Here is a 22,349-nt window from a genome sequence, read left to right on the forward strand (position 1 = left end):
TTACACAATAAAATAAGTTTACAAAACACAAAACTTGTGTTTCTCTCAATTTTAGTTTCTGGGTAGATTTCCAATGCCTGAAAGGCATTTCACTGAAGTTTCTCTCTCTCTATGAATGTTCTGTCTAGGAAAGGGGTCTGGAACCTCTCCTTTTAATATAACCTGAACATACCAAATTCTTGTTGGTTGCAAATACGAGACCTCTGTTTCTGGGTTGAGCTTTACTGAAATCAGCTGAAAAGCTGAATTGCTACCAGAGAGGGAAACAGCACTACCAGGAAAACTACAGCTACAAGTTGCACAAGACCTGTTTCTTTTGGAATCAGACCACAAGATGTTGGAGAGATGAACACCAATTTTGTGAATGTACAGGTAGGCTCCAGGTTGATAACCATCCCAACTCACTCCCTTTCACGCTTTCATTTGACAAGTTCAGACACTGCTTCTTTCCTCAAAATGCGTCAGTCTTCCCTGGCTTTAAAGCATCCTTGACCAAAATCCCAGCCATAATATAAAACCTTACATTAAGTCAGTGCATGAGAATTCCTTAGAAGTGGTATGGGAAGAAAAGACTAGGCTTTTTGTTTGCAATCAAGCTACATACCTATCATGTTTTCACAACAAACACTTTACAGCAGTAACTAGTATGTACATATATATATATATTTCTACATGCACCATCCTTTTCCTGGGAAAAAATGTTGGAATTTTTCTACTTCATAAAGGTTTATAAATTCCTAAATGGTTCCATATGACTGTAAGTATCTTAAATTCAATGCAAACTGTGAAACGTTCATTTGACATTGTGGAAAACCAATTATGTCAGCAGTGAACAATCCCTGGCCACCAAAGCCATATGATGACATGGAAAAATAACATATTAATTCACCCTGTGAGTCACAGAGTTCTTCATATTTTATAGGCTGACTGGTTTTATAATCTGACTTGTTCAAGCAATGAGAAGTCAGAAGAAGAGTCAGTAATTAAATGCCGCTCTCTCAAGCTTTCTGAATGTCTGGAGTAGGTGGTCCCATATTCTGCAGTGATTTGGGCACACAGTGGAATGCCAGGGTAACTGATGTTCAGTGGATGCACAACATACACTGTTCTGCTCCATTTCTTACACAAGACAACCTCAGCTTTTGAAAGGTCCTTTTGAAAGGCTGTTGAGCCTGGCCTTCACATTCCAGTATTTGACAATCTTCACTAGGTTTTAAAAGCATTGTCATACACCTTTCTTTAGCTGTTCTGAATTAATTTTAAATCACTTTTATGGCACAAAAAGGGGGTGGAATTAGGCAATATGATGACTCAGCAGCCCTTCAGCACCATAAAACCCTCAATTTTAGAAACATCTAGGCACTGCTTCAGGGGTTGGGGGGGAAAGATGCAGAAGAAAAAGCAAGTGACTGGTTCTTCACAGGGCTAGAGCCATCTGTTTCAGTCAAAGCTATCATCATTGCTGTGGTCCACCAAATACAGTTTAAATGGAGTTCCTTTTGTGCTGCACATACTTGCATTGACCAACCACCTTGGAAACTGAAGTCCAAACCAAAACACCACCACACCACCACTTCTGCCTTCCCACAAACATTCTTTCTTCCCGAACAGGTTGGGGGCTGGAAGGTGGTCATCATTATTAACATGACCACAAGTTAATAAAGGTCATACAGATTACCCCTGTCAGAGAGCATTGCTGGTACCTACTGAAACAACCCACAAACCGTCTTTTACACAAAGGTTAAAAGCCTTAGAGTCACTTAATGAGGACAACAATAGAGAAAAATTCAGTAAACTGCCTCATTAAGAAGTGCTCTCCTCCCCCAAAACATATTTAAAATTTTATATTTAGTAGAAATGCAAAATGCTTCCATTTCATATATCAAGACCTGGTGCACAGAAATCTCTTGGAGTAGTTGGGAATTTTTTAATAAAACAAATTCATTAAGAGACTGCAGTGACTACTGCCTATGCACTGATAAAATGAATAACAGCCTGACTTATGTTCATGTAACACCTGCTCAGAAACAAGAGAATCCCTATATAAAAATAAAACCTTTAAAAAAATATTCTGTAAATTCATCACTTGAGTTTTTTCCATTAAAATGACATCTCACTGCTATCTTCTCATGAGCTCCCTAGGAGAGGATGCTTGCCCATCATTCTTCCTTCTGATGCTAGTGGAGGTTAAACATCCTGGAAAAGCGATTACAGTAAAAGCACTGAGTCTTGTACTGGAAATCATTCTTCCACTGATAGCATGATGACATTAAGCACTAGATTGAGAACATATTTCACTCCCACATGCAGTTTGTATGTACATCACCTTTCTCTTTTCTTCCCTGAACAGATATTTGCATATGAGAAGACAGATATACATGGCAAATTTTCTTTGACTCACCTTTTTTTACATTAAATAAAAATAGTTTCAATTTGTACTTCTAAAAACAAAAATAAATCTATGCTTATAATCATACATCACTGAATTTTCAGTACTATTGTTCCTATGGCAACATTAACCCTGACCCACAATGGCACATAAAAGTATTTGTTATGTGAACTCTCATTTGTTCATCAAGGATACATGTTGTACACACACACAGACTCATCCTTCACTGAAAGGGGAAAAAAAAAAGATTCTTTTTGCAAGTATGCTAATGGAGAGATGACCACTAGTGAACTTTCAAAAACCCCAGGCAGAGTTAAATACCACAGCATGTGCTAGACACCTACGCTGGAATATTTGAGGGACTAAAAGAGAAGTTGGTGTAACTTTTGAAGGTAATAGCCATAATTTGAGTGGCAGCATGTCACAAGGACACCGTCAGCACATCTTGCTCATTGCAGCCAGGGATTGATATTGAGAGAAGGAAGGGTGTCTTTTGGCAAGCATGTTCCAAGCTGCCACAGCACTTGCATGCGGCTGGTAGGATTCTTCAGAATGAACCACAGGCTACACGTGCTGTCAGTCACCCGCCCCTCTCTTCCAAATATTCCAAAACCCACCACAATGTTAAGCAATTACACTGCCACAGAAGCATGCACATGCTTTGTAAGGCCCTCTCCAGTTTCTGGGAAGGACAGGAGCAGAGGCAGTTTGAGAGATGGATCCCTCCTCCTAAGTGCTTGCAGGAGAGGAATGTGACCACAGACACACCCTGGTAGCCCCAACCTTCTCCTTGCTACTCACCGTCCCAGAGAGAAAAGGGTGGTTTTTCAAGGCCCATGCATGGCTCTGTACACCCGTCCACAGTGTTACTGGGCTCCCCAGAAGTACCTGATTTGCCATGCTGGCTTCCCCTGCTCTGGCCACATAGTCAAGGAACAGCATCCTGCTTTTTCTGGCAAGACAGCCTCATGCCTCTCCAGCTAGGAAAAAGGCATCACTGCAACAGGCCAAAGACATAGACCTCTGACCCAGTTGGAAGTCAGTAACAGTACACATCTCAGATTTTGGGTGCTGTGTGCTCCAAGACTTCTTTCTCAAAAAGACTGCAGCATTCTTGGATGATTTCTGTTTTCAAGTTAACTTTGGATGCAGCCCTGTATAGAACATGTTGCAACTGTAGTACCAGCCTAGAGGAAAAAAAGCTCTGCCACAACAACTCAGACTTGAAAGACAGAAGTAGTCTCAGTTTCCCACCTGCCTGGAACCAAAACTTTTGTTCAAAAGTACCATCTTCCAAGCAATGCTTACCACACTTCTGTAGAACCACTTATCAAAAGTACCTCCAGGTTATGTTACAGCACCTTCCTTGCATGACGTCACCAGTACACGCAACACACATGGCAACGCCACAGACCTATCCAGTAGGAAGTCACCAGCTTTGCATGTTTTGTCAGCCAGCACTACTGTGAGGTTAGTATGTACATTAGTAAGTGCAGAAAAGGTGCAATTAGAACTAGGGACCCACTGTATGGGTCAGCATAGAAATCTTCATGTGACTGTGTTTGATCCAAAACTCATGGCGAAGAGCATCATTTGCCTTAAACAGTTAAATTTGAAACCACCAAGCTTGTTATCAGCTCTTGACAACTCTAAATATCTTCCAATAAAGTCAATTCTTGTTACTGCATGTACTTCACAGGATCAGCAGTCCTGCCTTTATCAGCTGTCAGCACTGCTGTCCACCACAGGCAGTTCCAAGAAGCAAAGCTAGGTCACACCTGAGAAAACCATTTAACTGAAAGAGTACCATAGTCACTTTGGCAGAGCCACACACATACAGGTCCTGTAGTAGTCCTTCATTGCAATTCCTCAGATTTTTTCCATAAAAACTCTTCATTCTTACCACTTCACCTGTGGGTTTCTAAATCTTTGCAAGGTCACCTCCTGAACTCAGAAAACCTGAGCTAACAGTTTTTTGTATGGAACATGGACTCATCTGCTTAGAAAACCCTGTGTCCATATGCAACCACTCACAAATGCAAATCAAGGCTCCTCCACTTGCCCTACCTGTTCAAGGCAACCAAACTGTCACCATGCAACCTGTACCACTTCAAGCTCCCCACAACATTCAACACTGAGTACCAATTCAGCTGCTTCAAACTCAAGATGTTTGCAGTTATTGTCACGTGACTTCTTACGCAAAACAAAATTTTATCTTGGACACTTGCTTCAGTCTTTGCTTGTCCCAGCATTTCCCCAGGATTGATCTTAAGAGTACAATTTGGAAGGGGAGAAACTGCACATTGTTTTCAGTTTCAGAAGGGTGTGCAGAAGTCCAGGAACCCACATCACAGACAGCTAAAAAAAAATACCATGCCTCTTTCCAGAGTATTTTTGATACTTCCTTCTTACATTTTCAAAGGAGAAACTGGCACATGTAGTATTCATCTGTAACATTTGACCAAAAGTTTCTTCAGATGTAGAAATTCAACTTTTTTCATAACTACTGTGCAACAGAATCAAAAGCAACAGAAGAATCTGAAAAACTCGTTGAACAATTCAGGTTTTGAGAAAAGTTAAATAGTGACTTCAAGGAAAACAGTTTCCTTCAGCTCCAGCATACATGAGAGATACCACTGACACAAGTTTCCCATCACATTTGTTTATAATATACTAACTAGTAACCTAACACTTTGAAAGATTAAATGCACGTGTTGCATTCAAGTTATGCACAGCTCATAATTACTTAATTATATGTACAAATATTATTTCATTTGTAATTTTGAATTAATGCATACCATAAGTACAGTCTGCATTTTAACTACTGGTTTTAGTTAGCCACAAGGTGGCAGAAACTTCAAAGATAAAATAAGAGTTCATTGTAGGCTATTCCATGGATTCAGTTTTGCTTGACCTGTTATGACTAGAAATTGGGGGAAATATGCTTATGTCACCAGACGAAAACTTTAGGAACAAACAAGTCTTTTTTTCCACCTGTGGTAGAAAAGCAAAATTAAACCTACATATAATATGCATAACCTGTACATAATATAAATTATTAAAGGAAAAATATTTACAATCACTGATGAAAAAATGTATTTTAAAAATGTAATATTTAGATTAAAAGTTATCAGCTACTGAAGATATAAGGAAGCATAAAATATGTGACCTAAATTTCAAAATATACCAAAAAAATTATTTTAGGTATTCAGATTACACTTTTGGAATGTGACTTTTGAGTTTGGAATCAGCACTAAATCTTCAAATCTAAAAGAACCCCGTCTTCTTGTTAGCAACTGCATTCTTCTATTTTTTCTCCCCTGTTATTTTGCTATGATTTTCCATTAAGAAATAGACACAAAACAATGAACACTGTAGAAGGGTATTGCTAAAACATGGCTAAAAACCATTAAACAATAACTCCCATGCTCTGTCACTGGCAAATTACTAACTTTCTGCCCTCCACATTCAAATAAGTTTGCTTAATTTTTCAATTTTTTTAAATGTTAAAATTTATTTTTCACCAAAGCACAAGAAAAGTGGAGGATAAAAGTAGTTAATTAAAGTAAAGGTCACAAGATTTGGTGGGGGAAAAATACTGAGGGACTTTCTTAGAAGTCAATGCTTAATTTACTGTTAAAATGGAGATGCAATCAGAAGCAAAGCTGCATATGAAATCACAATAACATGAATCCAAAAATGCAAGTTAGATGACAGTAACAACTAAATAAGATACTTACTGTCTAGCCTGGTCCTTATTGCCGTATGTTACATTTACAACTGCAGTCTCCGTGTCAGTGTTCACTACAAAGGTAAATGCAATGGAAAGAGGTTAAGTTCAGTGTGCGCTCATTCCCACTACAAATTTAAAAGCAACTTGAGAGTAAAGCTGTACCTTGCTCACAGTTCTCCACTGTTCCATACTGAGCTAATAAACTGTCCAGCACCTATAAGAGGCAAAACAAATGACAGATTTAAATCTCAAAGCACATTAACAAAAAAGCCTGTGAAAACACTAAAATCTGTAAATATAAATAGTTGTACAAGAACATAGATCATTCAAGACAGCAACTTAAACAAGAAAGAAGGGGAAAAAATCCCATACATTGCTCGATTTCCCTCATTTCAGAAAATCTGCATTTGAAACCTCATTAATGTGAAAATACAGAACATAACTCTAAGAAGTCACACTGAACTGTATGCCCCAAACTTCAAAAATAAACATCCAAGTCACCTGTTCTCAAAGTGTGCTGAAGTAGAAACAGAAAGAATTCTAGAAAAGCAAAACTGGAATAAAACTTTCTCAATGTATTCCAAGAAAATATGTCCCTGTTTGGAGATATTTTGACAGCTTTCCCAAAGATCCATTCCAGAGGAACCGACTCACATTAGTGTCTTCACCATTATTTGAAAGTCACAACTCATTTTTCCTTCAGTAGAAAACTAGAGAGAAACAGGTATAACAAGGGACAAAAGAATCTGCATAAAGTAGTTCTGTTTTGCATAACTTCCTTTGTTCTAGTGAAATGGAGGATGAAGAAGGGGGAAGAACATCAAGACTTTGGGGGAAAAAATCAAAGTGTCAGAGTATTCCAGGAAGAGCATTAGAATACCCACAGGTGTACCACTTTAAAATTCATATGGTATATAGTTTATTTCCTTCCTGGTGAAAAATAATGTTGCACAAAACAGTGACTGTGGCAGCAACCAGCACAGGACACAAGTACATCATTGTGGTGTATTGAATCCTAATGTTTTGTATCAGAACTTAAACTGATTTAGAAAAAGTTCACAATTTACACCGAGAAGTAAAGAAGTAAACTTCCAATCTCTTCTGTGACTGAAGTGTCATTCTCCAGCTAGTCTCTTAAGATGAAATGTCACTAAGAGAAAGGGAGAAAACCCTCTTGGGAAAGGAAGGAAAGCAGGAAGCAAGGACAGAAGGAGAGTTGTAGGCATAAAAATTTCTGTGCAGCTTCCCATTGCAATACACTTCCCTTTGCTATAACCAGCAACTGAGGGTGCACAAAACCACAGTCCTTAAAAATGTAAAATTCAGCCTTGCACTCTCATGAGAGTGAAAATTCCAATTTATAATCTATGAATGTGCCATATACCTTGTATGGTATATGTAAAAGACATTTTTAAGATAAATTGCTGTTTATATGCACAGGCTTGGAGACAACTTATATCAGTATCATTTAGACTCTTTACACTTAGTAAAATCTCAACTGCGCATAAGAATTTTCAAAGGTGACTTTTCAAACCAGGTATTTAAAAAGCAATGTGGTGCTCACCAAGTTTAAGCAAAGCATTACTGCTTTTAACTGCAGAATTTTCCCATCCTTCTTGTTAGAGACTCTAGTAAGTTTTCTTGGCAAGTGTTTTGTTTTCATAGACAAGTTGTTAACTGTCCTCTCCTTCCACAAAGCAGAGATTTGCCTAGTCTGAGTTTGCCTTTTCAATCCCTTAAAAATAATTTTTTCCGCCACTCCCCAGATCTGACAATTGGAAACTAAGTGAATATTTGCTCTGAAATGTGCTAAATATTACTGAAGTAAAGATGCTCCAGGGGATTAAAATAAATTAAAAGTCTGTGGAAGATCCTTTTGAGACAGTTAAAATGTTGACACAGACAAGTGGGAGAGCTGCGAGATCTTGCATGTCTGCAGCTGTACCTCCACAGAAGCCCAGAGAGCCACCACACGTGATTAGAGGAAAGCCTTCTTCCACAGACAGCTAAAGTGATCCACTGAAATCAGTTGGTGAACAGAACCTCAGGTGGTGTCAGGGGTTTAAAAACAAGAAAAGCAAAGCAAGTCCCTGGCTTAGAGAACCATTCTGAGACATTCAGTTGAAAATAGAACACTGAAGAGTTCACTAGTCTGATAAAGCAATTTCTTTACCCCTACAATATGCCAGCATCTGTGAGGTAGCAACCATACTACAACATGAGTAACATATCTTTAGTTATTATTACATTTGATATGAACTGACCACCAGCTCATACCCAGTCTGCCCCAAAGCTGCATCACTTCAAAACAACACAAATTAATTTTCATCCTTAATCGTACAGAAAAAGAGTAAAGCTAGGATGCCAGAAGTACCACAAGAGTTTGCTGGATGATAATTGATATTTTGTAAGGTATTTCTATATTAGGTTTATATTCTGGGCAAAGCATACCTCTACATTAAGCTCCAGACATTGAAGTCACCAGCTTCACCAAGAAAAGCAATACTTTAAAATTGAATCCACACAACTTTTCAAAGACACTACATTCTCTCTAAAAACTACTTTCAGCATGTTTCTGATCAGCCATCAGAAACATCTCAACACTCTATGCATTGCATCTACACCAAGAAGCCTAAGACATAAAAGTCTCCTTTGCTGTTAATGTTGAGGAGCAGCCCAGGGCAGCTCATTGAGCATCCTAGCCCTCTTCACCAGGAGTTCTCCACTTATACTGTTCCTTAATCCTCTTCTGAGCTATTTCAGTCAGAGACAGTGTCCATCTGGACTTTAATCCAAGTGATTTCAGTTCCCATATTCTTAACAGAATTGCTTTACCAAATAGATTTATGAGAAGTTTCCTCAAAGGATTGGAGCTTGCTTTAACTGAAATGAGAAACAATCCTCCTCAGCCAAAGACACTTGCTCTCCACAGCACTGTCCTCAGTAGAAAATTGAAATTTCATCACCATCAGCCTTGTGCAGTAAGATTTTAGGCATGATAAACACCGCAGGGGTAGCCTTTCAACTAGATTGTTCTTAAAACGCACTAGTAAGAAATTTTCTGCAGCAGTCGGGGTATAAGTGTGTGTGTAAGGAGCAAACTTCATGGGTGAGAACATTTAACTGAACCAGCTGATCCAGCTGGGAGAAGTCACTGCAGCGGTATTCAAAGCCAGATCCTCTATTGTAATTCACTTTCAAAACACAGAACTCAATTCTTGCATGTGTTTCTTGCTTCTAATATATTTACTGCAACAGTCAGTTTCTGTTCTCATCTTTAATTTCTTCGTATATCTCCTTCTCACTATCTTTTCCCTCATCCCACTTTTTTCCTCTGTAGCCCAAAGCCTCTAGTTCTGCTGCAAAACAAACATGTTTTGTTTAAGCTGCTCTTCCGTAACACGCTTGGTGTACAGCCTTGTTGGGCAATCAGAACAAAATTCAAAGCCAAGTTGGTGGTGCAGCAGCAATTCTGATGAGCAGCTGAAAAGTTTATTTGTACAAATATTTAATCTAAGCTAGAAAAAAAAAGGTCTTTCCTTTTCTTGAGCTCTCCCTCTAGCAGTTGTCTAAATTGGGTCTCCTGCTCTTGTTATAGCACAGATGTCTCTCTCACAAAAAGCTGCAGTCTTATACTGTGGACTTTCATTCATCAGGCTCTAAAAGCCAATTTTGACTTCATTATAAACAGCATTACCCTACACCAAGCCCCACAAATCGAGGCTGCTTTACATGGAAAAAAGAAAGAAGAAAACATTACTTTTTAGCAAAGCCAAGTTTGATAAACTCTTTAAAATATCCCAGTTCTCATACACATTTCACAGGTTTAGAAGTAGCACCTTTGAACAAATCAGAGAAGTTGTTTTCTGTACTTTGAGAACAGACTATTTCATACACCTCTTATAGTGCTGAAGGATTTCTGCCGTACACCATAAGCAAATTAGTCTCAAGACATCTGGTCCATAAGCACAGTTATCCATATTGTTTCTTTCTCACAGATGCACTTAGTAATGGGAAACTTCACAGTAGTACTGTAGAACCTGAAGTTATTTCTCCACTCACATAGGGCAAATCCATTAGACCACCACCCTTGTTTCCATTACACTTATGTCAGTCATACTGATTGTGAGTTAAAATCAGTCAACACCATTGAAATAAATAGCAGAGGCAAAAAGAGACAGGAGGATCAGGGTAATTCAGTAAAAAAAAAAAAAACACATGGAAATATTTGCCTGCAAAGTCTTTGAGTGTACTGCACAAACAAAATGAGGGGTATCAGGCAACAATATGAGTGAAGAAGTTGAAGGCCAATCAGTCTGATGTGGCCCCCATCAGAGCCAGATGTATTAGAATTTTCAGTGCAGCAGGAGCAGACTGGGCATTTTGTGATTTTGAGGTGTGAAATTACCTCAGCAGAGATGTCATTGCTCTTGCAGCCACACCAGGTGCCAAGAATTGACCATGGCAAAAAGAGTTTTTAATGCTTCTTCAGTTTGGCTTAATCTTTTTGTTGGTAAAATGCACATCCCCAGCAGGGAGCCCAGATAGCATGGCTTCACAAGGAAAATTAAATACCAAGAAGCCCCTAATAAATTCCTGAGGAAGGAGGCATTTTTGAAAGGTATAATTGGGTAACACTGCAGTGCCTGAATGGAGGCTGTAGTACACAGTTGAGTGACTCCAGGTCACCCAGTACCCATCTCGGCCTGAGCAGCCTGTCTGGACCACCACCACCACCCATGCAGAGCCCAAACATAGCAACTTGGTCCATTTTCACCAGATATAAAGTCAAAGCATGGTGGTTCTTTGTAAAGGCAGAGCAGCATGGACATGGAGTATCCAATCCAGCACATTGGCCTGCCGAGACAGTTATTCCTCCAATACCTCATGAAGGCATTTGAATAGGCAAAGCCAGTCTGCAATGGCTCAATGCATTGCAGCATGTGGTGATGGTGTTTTTCATCTTGTAGGCCCTCCAATACCCAGTTTACTGTCTCATGAAACCATGATCATAGCCTGGAAGAATCAGAAAAATAAGCCTGGAAGCTGCTGAAGTCATTGTTTGCACACACCAGAAAGGCAGCCCCTGAAAACAATAACTCTGGCTTACTTACCACATCCCATACAAACCCTGGAGTGAATTCTTCTCCTGGGAACTTACAGTTACATCCAAATGTTCAAAACTAATAATAAGTTTACCCTATAATACAATTCTGTTTAGGTGGCATTACCAGGGTTTTAAGAATGTAATGCTGAACCACAGAGAACAAAGACAAAATTGTCAAAGGAACTAGTAATTGAGTGACCAATTTGGACACCAAGGGCTTGATTTTTCCATAGTGCTCAGCACGTCTGCCTGTTCAAAAGGCAGCTTCAAAGACACTTTTGGTAGTAAGGAGAACATGGCACTTCTGCAAGAAAGACCTCTGGCTCATCACAAGACAGGCTGAAGACAAGACACACTGTTAGCAACTAATAGCAACTTCTGCTTAAGGAGTTAGTACAGCACCAGAGACAAGAACATGCAGGATTCAGTTTGCCATGGCAACATTCAATTCCTCTAACCAAAAGGGTTTGTCTTCCTGAAAGTCCTCGACTTGCTGCAAAATTAAGAAAGCATGTGGTGAGTAACTGGGTCACAACTCTTACAGACTAGTCATCTTCATGACACAGGCTGGACATGTTAGTGACTGCAGAGCCCTCCTCTGGCCCAAGCCAGTGTCCTTCACAACAGTGCTAAGGGCAAATACTAAGTCCCTATTTCCCTTGCTCTCATTATGAAACATCTGAAATGCTCAATTAAAAAAATAAGGAGGAAAAAGATGATGTGGACTATCTCAATTTTTGTGTTTCAAATTAATCAAAAGATAGAAAGCAACTGAAAACAGGTCTCAGGTAGGAGCGTCACATGCAACCATGACTACAGCTCTTCTAACCAATTCTAATACCACATGTGTTTGTAAGTATTTCCAGATAATACTGCTGGACCATTTAAATGTGTGTGTCGTGTGTGTATGTGTATATATATCCATATATATATATATACACACACACACACATCTATACACACACCCACCCCCCATGTATACAAAATAAAAAAAAGTAACAGAAAGAGAGAACTGAATGGTTTAAAACCACACCAATATCAAAACCAACATTTTAAAGGACCTGCCTTGAATCTGCTAAGCCAAAAATTGCTTTAAATATATTTAGCATGATTTACCAGTGGAAGAAGGCTGGCTTCTTAAAAAAGAAAAAGGGAATTCAGCAAGTATAAGCAACATGGTAAATCATTACAGATCAACATCTCCTCTCTCCCTTTTTTTTTTAATAAAAACTCATATGAGGGGGGGAGGGGGGGAATCACAGAGTATTCTAATGAAACTCTGAAAATAGAAGAAATTGCAAAAGAAACTTTTGGGCTTGAAAATTAGCCCAGGTGCTGAATACAGCACTTTAAAAGTTCTCTTGTGCTTTCATGTTCCCACATTACACCTTAAACTGGAAATAATTTCTTGAATGTGTGATAGGGAGGAAAGATTAACATGCGTTACAGTTAAGAGGCATATGATGGGGAGGGGTGAAAAAAAATCATAGTATCAAGGCTGACAAATGGCATTAAAATGGTCTGTAAGGCTAAAAAAAGTACTTGAGAAATGTTTAAGAGAAAGGCAAAAACCCCTCAATTGCTAGATGCACGAGAGGCCTCCTTCACAAAGAGATTAAAGGAAGCAGGATAATTCAGTTTGGAAAGGAGCGAGAGGGAATCTGATACAGGTATTATGAAATAACGAATCATGTAGAGATGGCCAAATTGGCAGCTTCTATTCACCCTTTATCTAAATTAAATGAAAACAAGTTTGAAAACACAGAGAAATAATTATTTATGCAACAGTATCTGAATATCATTAAGCAGTGCACAGTATCTGCTACAATACTTCATTAATCTCTCCCCTCTACACTAAAGGTGTAACTTCATTTCAGCTAACACTGGAGTTTATGAACCAGGTTAGCACTAATGCACATATTCCTGATCAGTATCCGTTCCTATTTCCAGAAAATTAAAAAGCACTGTCATACACAGATTAGTCCTTAAAGACAGGAATTGCTGTTTTATGTAGCTAATTCCCCTCCCCAGAATCTGCTCGTGGACACTGTTGAGGTCCCCCCTCCCCTTCAGGCAGATGAGCTACCAGGACACCACTTTGGCTCAGCATGAGGGAAGGATCACATGTCGAGCTGGCAGATGGGTGTTGTGAAATGTAGTAGGATGCAGCAGCAACACTAGCTCGTGTTCATCTGTCTCCTCTTGCACTGAGGCGGCCAGTTTAAGTGGAAACACTCTTCACTACTTCTACAATCTCATTTGTAGTTTGCCAAAGGGAAGGGGAAAAAAAGCTATAAAAGCATTACCATCCAGTGAACACCCATTGCCCAATTCAGATTAAATGATAGACTACACAAAAGCAAAAGAGACAGCAAATTTTAAAAGAATGTTTGGGAAAGACACTGGGATAAAGAACCATTTTTCTGCTTTACTCACATCACTACACTAAAACGCAATTGGTGTCTTACTGGCAGTTTCAACACTTTCCTGTGGAGGCATCAAGCACCAGTCTCCACCAGGAAGACTGTGGCCCAGCCCTGCAAAACAAGCTCCAGACCACAAAAACTAGAACAGGAATGGTTATGTTTTTTTCCCTTCCCCTTCCACCTTTCAGTCCTCTCAATTGTACTAACTCCATGTCATTAGAGAAAAAGTGTTTTTTGATTGTAAGATTTATCAGGGAAAATAGTGTTTCTCCTATACAATTTATTCTCTTCTCTGTGTACGTGTGCACAAAAATAGCCCTTTTAAAAGCTATTTAAAAGTCTTGATGCCGCTTCATTACTGCTCTGCAAGGCTGGTACTAGCCTGATATTTTTAGTTTCCACATAATAATAGTTTGTTCATTTTTAAAAATGCCTTCTGTAAAGCTGGAATCCTGCAATTATAACATATCTGTCAGACTTAAAAAAAAAAGATTTTTCAGATCATCTTTTGGAACCTATCAACAATTACAAATTCCAAGAAATATCTCCACAAGAACACAGGCATAATTTCAAGAGGCCATATGTATGAAAAGTCTTCTCTCTGGTACAGGTATGACAGTGCATTATAGAAACAGATCCAGCTATTGCTTGACACCAGGGAAACCTTTCCTGGGAAGGTTGCCCCATATTTAACATTAAGAATTTCCTTCAAGATCTGCTTGTAATTATCAAAAAATGATAGAGGGACTCACAGAGGAAAATCCTATAAAAAGAGCTGTAGTTCACAGATTACTGCAGATAAAAAGGAATTATATTAGAACTCAGGTGGAGATCACATCTAAGACATTCCCTCTATTCTGCACAAGATACAAGATAACAAGCTTTCAGGAAAAAGAATTCTTAACATCACTTCATGAATACCTTCAGTCTCTTTATAACTAGGAAAAAACTATAAAAAGACTGAAGCATTTTTCTAGAGTTATCTTTAGAAGATTCCCTTTTCCCCTTTTTAAAATGGTCATCCATAAGATGCATGCTAAGTCTTTGGTTTTCCCAGCATTCCTACTAAGGGACACCACTGCTATGGAACCAACATATCAGGTTTGGTTTCTAAACAACAAGGTTCTGAAATACAAGAGACTATTGAAGGGAGGGAATTGCTATCTGCATTTCCAGAGGCTTACAGACACACGTCGCTGCATATTCTCATACAAAGCTTTCCTTTGAGCTACCAGTGCACATCCCTTGCCTCACCTCCCTAGTTAACTTGCTGGCATGACAAAATTCCTGTATCTGAATGCAGACCATCAGTAGCAGTCTCATAACTCACAGGACAGCCCAGTTACTTGAGTAGTTGTAACAATCTCTGCAACTGGAAAAAATTGTTTTTTCCTTAACCCATCTCTCCTGTTTTTTATAGGTATTTCCATCGAGAAGGGAGGGAAGAGGACAACCTTACGTAGTCCCTGCTGTGGGGACTGGGCAATGGAAAAAGCAGGGGAGGTTGTAGCGGGACTCAAGAACTCAAGCCTTGGATCAAACAAAAGCAAGAGTTACATACAATTTATAGCAAGGAGGAGTGATCTTGGTAAAGCAAGTACACCACCTTCAAGTGCTGCAGTTACTTGAGCTGCAGAATTGACTTGAAATAAAGGCCTCCACAATGCTACCACAGCGATGAGAGCTGTGCAAACGACAACAATTACATGCTGTCAAAATATTCAGACTGCAAAAACATGAACCTTGGAGCAAAGGGAAAATGCAGGACTTTTGAGTGCAGAAAATTTCTGTAGTAAAACACATTATCTAGCAGCTACATTCAGACAGTCATAAAAAATGAAAGTATATGTATATTAAACACTCAAACCCAAATTATTATCAGTCCCCCTTAAAATTAAAGGGATACTACCATGAAATTCTTATAAACACAGATTTACCAAGATCTACGAGATTTCCCAGTCTTCTTAAAAGAATCCCAGCATTAAGGCCAGCTCATGCACTAATCTGAAAGGTAAGGTTTAAGAGGATGTCCACAAATAGCCAGAAACTTTTGAATGCAATTATCTAAACTAGAAACTAAGATTGCAAGAGATGCACTATGCTAATACCATTTGACCTATATATACCCAAACAAAACAATTCAGAGTGTGAATGCTAAGTACTAGCTGACCACTTAAAGACTATAAATTACTTTCGAGAGTGAGTTCTGAAGGAGCAGTTGAATGACAAGTAAGATGACTGGAACATTTCAAGGAGAATGATCATAACTGAGTTAATTACACCTAAGGTGTAGGAGTGATCTCTGTTTCCATCTACTTGCATTCAGAGCCCTCTACAAAGTTTTCCATTTGCAAGCTTTCAGGACGTATTCAGGCACCAGCAAGCTCTCAACTCTGAAGTTTATTGTTCATTAATAAAACTAAAGTATGTTTTCCCTTTCTTATAAAGGGAAAACAAAAGAGATGCAATCACAAATGAGGCAAGTGCCCTCGTTTCTCACAAGCATTGGAATTCACAGAGGAAAGAGGGCATACAGAATCCCAGAATCCCAGACTTTTCTGAGTTGGAAGGGACCCACAAGGATCATCGAGTCCAACTCTTTAGTCAATGGCCCACACAGGGGATTGAACCCATGACCTTGGCATTACTGCAACCAAGTTTTAACCAACTGAGCTAATCTCAGGGTCAATTAACTAAATAACATAAATGATATATAGCTTTGGGTTGTTTGTTGTTCCTTTATTCAAAAACAGAATTGCTCACCTGGAACATCGTCAATCGTCTGCTATTCCTCAGACTTATTTATGAAAAGAAGAAATCAAATACAATGGAACAAAGGTCTACTCTGCTCTTACTGGATTCCGTGGCCCTACAGGGAAGTCTAGAATCAAGTTTCTATCTTGAATTTTGTAACTAAGTTTCAAATTCAACGAATCATTTCTGCTGAACATATCAGGCTTTAGTAGCTAAAAGAAAAAAACCCCTAAAACCAAACAACAACAAACCCAGCAGAGCTTTTCTTTGCAAAAGTCATCCTTGTGCAAGGATCTGAGCATTTTGGTAACATCAGCTGGTAGATTGATACACCTGGTTTTAAGAGCACCCCCCCCCCCCCCCCAGCATAAACCTGCTTTTTTCCAGAAACCTGGACACTCAATTTGGATGCAACCTCTTTCTTATGTTCTAAATCAGGCACTGCAAATATTTGAATAAGTGGCTCTAGTTGTGTTTCACTGTTGTTCCATAAGTAGTTGAACAAGTCTTTGCTAAAAGTACTTTAACTCTCTACAGCAATAGTCTCTCTGACCATTAATCAAATCCATCTGTAGTAGGAATAAATTAAGAGTAAAGGTGAAGTATTCTGCAGAACATGGAGAAGTTGTATGCCACTTATCAGTTTTACATTTACTGTACAATAAACTATCTTCTTCCCTTGTCAAAATAACTCCTTCTCCTTAAAATTTAAATTTTAATTTTTTGACATTTAAAAAGTCAACACTGTTTAAAATAAGGGAAGTGGGAGTGTAAATCCCCAGTATACGCCTGTATGAATGCACACTTCATTCTGATTTTTCACTGATTCATAGCTAAATACTCAGCCCAACAGAAGGGGAACTAGATTTTTAGGCACAGAGGGAAAGAGTACTTCAGTGCTTTGCTATTGACATAGAAGAGAGAGGAGGCGGTGTAAGAGGAACTAAGAAATCTTGGTTATTCGCCTGTTGAATATTTAGGGAGCCACAGCTCCTAAATCCCTACTCATGGCATCTGGATGAGAATGAAACATGCCATTCAGAGCTGAGGATGGTAAGTAGACTCAGACAGCAGTAGCAGGAGACTGCTAGAACAGAGGAAAGGTTTATTTCAAACCGTTAGCAGTGCTCACCTCTTTCATTAGATCAGCAGCTGCATGTGACAAGCAGCAACAAACAAGGGTGGCCCAAAGATCCTACAGGTGTAGGCAATGGGTGTCTGGGTGTCAAAATGAAGAATAGGCAGCTCAAGTGCTGAAGGAAGTGCAACCCAGCTGGGAGGCTGGAGAGGTCACAGAAGGACCCAAGGACCAGAGGCCCAGTGCCATTGCCCATTTTTCTGGGGAGGGAGCTGAAGAGTGAGGCAGGATTGTTCAGGAGAGATTTCACATGGAACTTGATCTTACGCCTTATAGAAAAGGACATGGGTGAAGTCTCCAAGTACCGTAGAAGTAATATGTACTAGAGGTGCATATAAAATACGAGGGAAATTATGAGAGTCTCCAAGAAATTCTGTACAACAGAGTTTAGGGATAAGCTGCATCACAACTGGGTCAGAGAGGGGAGCACATAGGAACATCATTGGTGTCCTAGGTCAAGGATATCTGCAAGAGCAGATTCTGAGTGCAAGGGAATAAATGAGAGATGGAGACACACACCCGCAGAAGCCTCAGAAGTCAACCAGTACACACTCCCTTATACATACCATCACACAGAGCTCCCAGTGCTTGGTTTCAGGCAGATGGAAACAGCTCAGCATGCAGAAGCAGTCATATACAAGAAGCCTTGAAGCCAGAAAACATGAGACTATACCAGTGACATGATTTTTGTCACTCAGATACTTGAAAGGGAGAGAATCAAAAACATGACAGCCAAGACCCTCTAAGAAAGACCATCAGAGCTGTGCTTAGCACAGAGATATCCCAAGATAGTCTTTAAACATGAGTCAACTGAAAGCTGAGCCTGTTGCACATATTCTACTATAAAAACATGTTCCTAAATTACAAATAATGACCATGAGACACACACAGCACAGCATCCTAGAGGAGATGAAAATAGTTATAATACCAAAAAAACACTCCCAAAACCCCCTCAAACTGCCTTCCTTCCCCATGAAACTAGAAGCAAACTTCCCAAAAAACAATGAGAATGTGTCAGAAGCTCTAAACAAAACATGGACACTGAATTGGAGAACAGCTTCTGCACCACCACAGCTCCTGGAAGCACTACAAATGGAACCTTTCTGCTGACTTACTGCTCTGAACTCCAAGGCAGGGGAAAAGCTGAGGGCATCCCAATTTTTTTACTTTAAAAAATAAAGGATTCTACACATTGGAGACCTTTTACAAGTGTTTAAGGTCTTTGACTTTAAACAAATCTGAGAGGTGCAGACTAAGAGGCTGTCATATTGTTCCCTCCAGGACATCACAACGTCATTGGCAGCAGGGCTGACAACACTAGAAGAATTGCTGCCAGGCACAGAGGCAAGCTTAGAAACCTGAACACCCTTGGGTAGAATTTGAAGTCTAAACACTCCGTGCCACTAAAAATACATGCAAGCATCTGACCATTCTTCCACCTAGCAACAATAAAATCACTTTTCCCTCTGCTTACTTGAGAGCATGTTTAACTTTCAAACCAGCATAAATAGTAAGCTCAACTATGGCCAGAAAAAAAAAGTGGGATGGGGTGACATGGCCAAGTGTGCTGCAGCAGCCTGTGGAAAGCAATACCCCATGAGGTCTGGCAGAAGATCAAGGGCAGTCGCTTCAGTTGCTTTTCAGATTATATAGCTTTGTAAAATTATTTTGGTAATAGTCAGCCTTCTAAAAACCTCCCTGTGGAAAGTGATCTTTTCTAGTCCCTTATTGTTGAGCTCTTATCCACCAGTGGACAATGTGCTACTGTAGTTGTGCTGGCTACCATGCCAGCAGCACAGTAGTGGTACATGCCGCTGAACCAATGAGACCAGCCCAGAACAGGAGGAATGTCTCCCTTTCCAGCCTTCTCCTTAATTTTAGTGCGCACACAGCTCTGCTGCCAGGGCAGGCCATGCCAGGCCAATACTTAATTTGTAAACAGACACTCCAACATGCTCATCCTAGCTGCTGGCTCCAAGTTATCTGCTGTTAACTAGCATGCAGGAAGGTTTCTGCATATACTCTTATCTGCAATGATGAGATTTTACAAGAAAGAGGCAGATAGTTAAACATATTTTGATGATTACATTGGTCTTAACTCAAAGAAGGGGAGGGAACCCTACCTAGACTCTCCCTTTGTCACTCTTGAGCCTGGGTTCTGGGGCGTTCAGAAACAAAAGCACAATTAAGGCAAACACACTTTGCCTCTGCACACTAAAACATGCACAGGGTGTGTCCTCCTTATATTTAATAAAGGCTCTCATACTTTCCAATATGATAAAGGAATCACCTCAGGGTTAACGCTCTGAAAATATGAATAGATCGTGACAAGGAAACATACAAGTTTCATTCCTCGTGTTATCTCCTACCAGTACAATGCAGGGGCCCCTTAACCTCTACCAGCAGTGCCTATCAGAGCAGCTCCTGAAGTGTACACACCAGGCATTATCAGAGATAAACTTAACTTTTAAAAATTACCTTGGATGCACCTTTTTCTGCCAGCCATTTAGATATACAGTCTTACATATGAATTTCAGCCAACTGGAGTCTTCTGAAGTTAAACTTGTAAAAGGATTCATTTTATATTCATTTCTGTGTGCTCAGAGTCAGACAAGACAGATTTGACTTTCAATTTGCCTGTTTTGTTTGGGGTTTTTTTCCTTGACTCTTTCAGAAGGATCATCACAAGAATGGACATCCACAAAAATGTCAGCAACCTGTTTCTAGATGGGGAAAAGACAAGGCCTTCTGGACTGACTGCTCCATTCTCATCCAATGTTCCCTTGAAGTCATCTCGATACTAGCTTGTAGTGCTTCTTTTATGTTTTTGTCTTTTTTCTTCTGTGAGTTTTTCCTAAAACTCAAGGACACAAGTTTTTCCTCACTACATTTACAAGAAGAGCAGGGAGTTGCATATAATGGATCTAATACTATAAACCAGGTAGTAACAAGCTGCTCAAAAGGTAGCAGTGGGCTTTCAGAAATCACTCACTCCTCTCTTCTCCCACGCCACTCCTACCCTTTTTTTTCCTTTTTATTTTTTAAGCAGAAAAGCAAAATTACCTTAATAAGTTATTTCCCCCCAATATTTAGCTAGAGAAGAAATGTGTACATGCCACTAACAGAGAACTTAAGTTTCTGAACAGTGATGCCTGTATAAAATTATGTTTTTCACTGTTTTGGCTGTGTTAAAATTCCCATTAAAATGTTCAGTGCTTGTGGTATTTTTATACCTTCAGACAAGAAATCAGGAAATAATAACTCAAGAGATCTCTGTCCAAATTCTGGGAAAAGGAAGCCTGATTTATCTGCATTCTGACTACCTCTGTGACTACACATTACATAAATAATCTAATTTTTTAAAAAGCCAACAAATAAACATTACCCACTTCCTCATCTGTTTCTTGTTACAGTGCAGGTACCAATGCCTTCAGCTGGTTTTTCATCACAGGAGAAATGTTAAAAGCAGGCTTTAACGAGAATATCAAGACAGCGAAGATACTTGTCATATTAACTACGTTAGCACAATCTCCCAGAAACTTCTTACAAAAACATAGACTTGTTTCAGCACTTGACAAACATAAGTCTTAGCAAATCCATCCTCAATATAACTTTTTTTTCCCCAGAAGTGGTCCAGCTCCCCTTTTCTCTCCACACTTCTGCACAGGTTTTCACTACTGCTGCTACAGATGAGGATTACAGTGGCTTGTGCTTGAATACATACAGCTGACTATATATGTTTTCTAGAAGTTTAAATAACTTCCTTCTACTGTGTAGAAACGCATATCTACACACAACACACTATGCATATTCATCAATATCCCTCCCACTTGAAGGGTAGGAGGAGTCAGCATGGAAGAGCAAGCCGATATGAGAAGCGACTTCAGGTGTAAAAATATAGGTTGTGGGATGTGTGCATAGCACACACATCTCAAAGAACTCTACATAGCATTAGCCTAAGATGAATAATGGTCACTTCACTCATGATTTGTTAATTTTAGAAGTGACATCTCAAAATCTGGTAGGACATATGGAATACTATTGACTGAATTCAATATCTTGTCATAGCATTATGTGTTTATTATGATAAATACAGTTCAAGCAATACCTAAAGGTGTTCAAAACTAAATACTCCTTAGGCAAAACAGGAAAAAACCATGACTAGAACTCACATTAGCAGCTTAGAGCAGGGGTACCATGAACAGTTTTACAACATGGTAGAAACACAAAAAATTACTAATGTAGGAAAAGATGTTCAGTAGATCCATGCATTGACAGGCTTCATGTGCCTCTTACTATGAGTCAGAAACCCCACACTCTGAGACCTGAACCCTGTACTCTGCACACACAAACACCCTGAACATGTCTTCCCTTCTCTTAATATTGAGGAGTCTGTGGTGTTTTCCATATATACACACAAACAACATACACTATTTCAAAGAAGGTAATGTCAATATAGACACACTAAAAGTTACATGCAAATGTTATTGACAAGTGCTCTTGATGACTATTTGCTGAAGTCAATCCAACCACCACCATTCATGCTACAGTAAAACTGCAGCTGAAAAACAGGTCTAGAACTTGTCCCATGACAGCCATGTGGTGTCAGAACCAAGACTGGTCTGGTGAATCAGATCCTTGACTGAAGTTATACCTGACTTTTGGTGTGGCCCTCAAGTTCTGGAAAGAGCTATATGAAACACCAACACCAGAGTTATAAAAGGTCAAAAGAGGCAACCAGCTACACCTCAGTAATTTCAGGCCAATATTTGAATCTGTGCCATTGGAGTATGGATGATTTT

At 39.4% G+C, this 22,349-nt stretch overlaps 1 protein-coding gene across 2 annotated transcripts in view; it reads right to left on the minus strand.

Moving 5' to 3' along the window:
• Positions 1 to 22,349, minus strand: part of IGF2BP3 (insulin like growth factor 2 mRNA binding protein 3) — a 111,229-nt gene that overhangs the window by 34,773 nt on the left and 54,107 nt on the right. For both annotated transcript variants that reach the window (XM_071560924.1, XM_071560923.1), the window contains exons 4-5: positions 6,285 to 6,336; positions 6,130 to 6,193 (exon numbers count right to left, since the gene is read on the minus strand). In XM_071560924.1, coding sequence (XP_071417025.1) covers positions 6,130 to 6,193; positions 6,285 to 6,336 — 116 coding nt within the window. The remainder of the gene's footprint in view (positions 1 to 6,129; positions 6,194 to 6,284; positions 6,337 to 22,349) is intronic.

The sequence above is a fragment of the Pithys albifrons genome, chromosome 7 (assembly GCF_047495875.1).
Source record: "Pithys albifrons albifrons isolate INPA30051 chromosome 7, PitAlb_v1, whole genome shotgun sequence".
Lineage (NCBI taxonomy): Eukaryota > Metazoa > Chordata > Aves > Passeriformes > Thamnophilidae > Pithys > Pithys albifrons.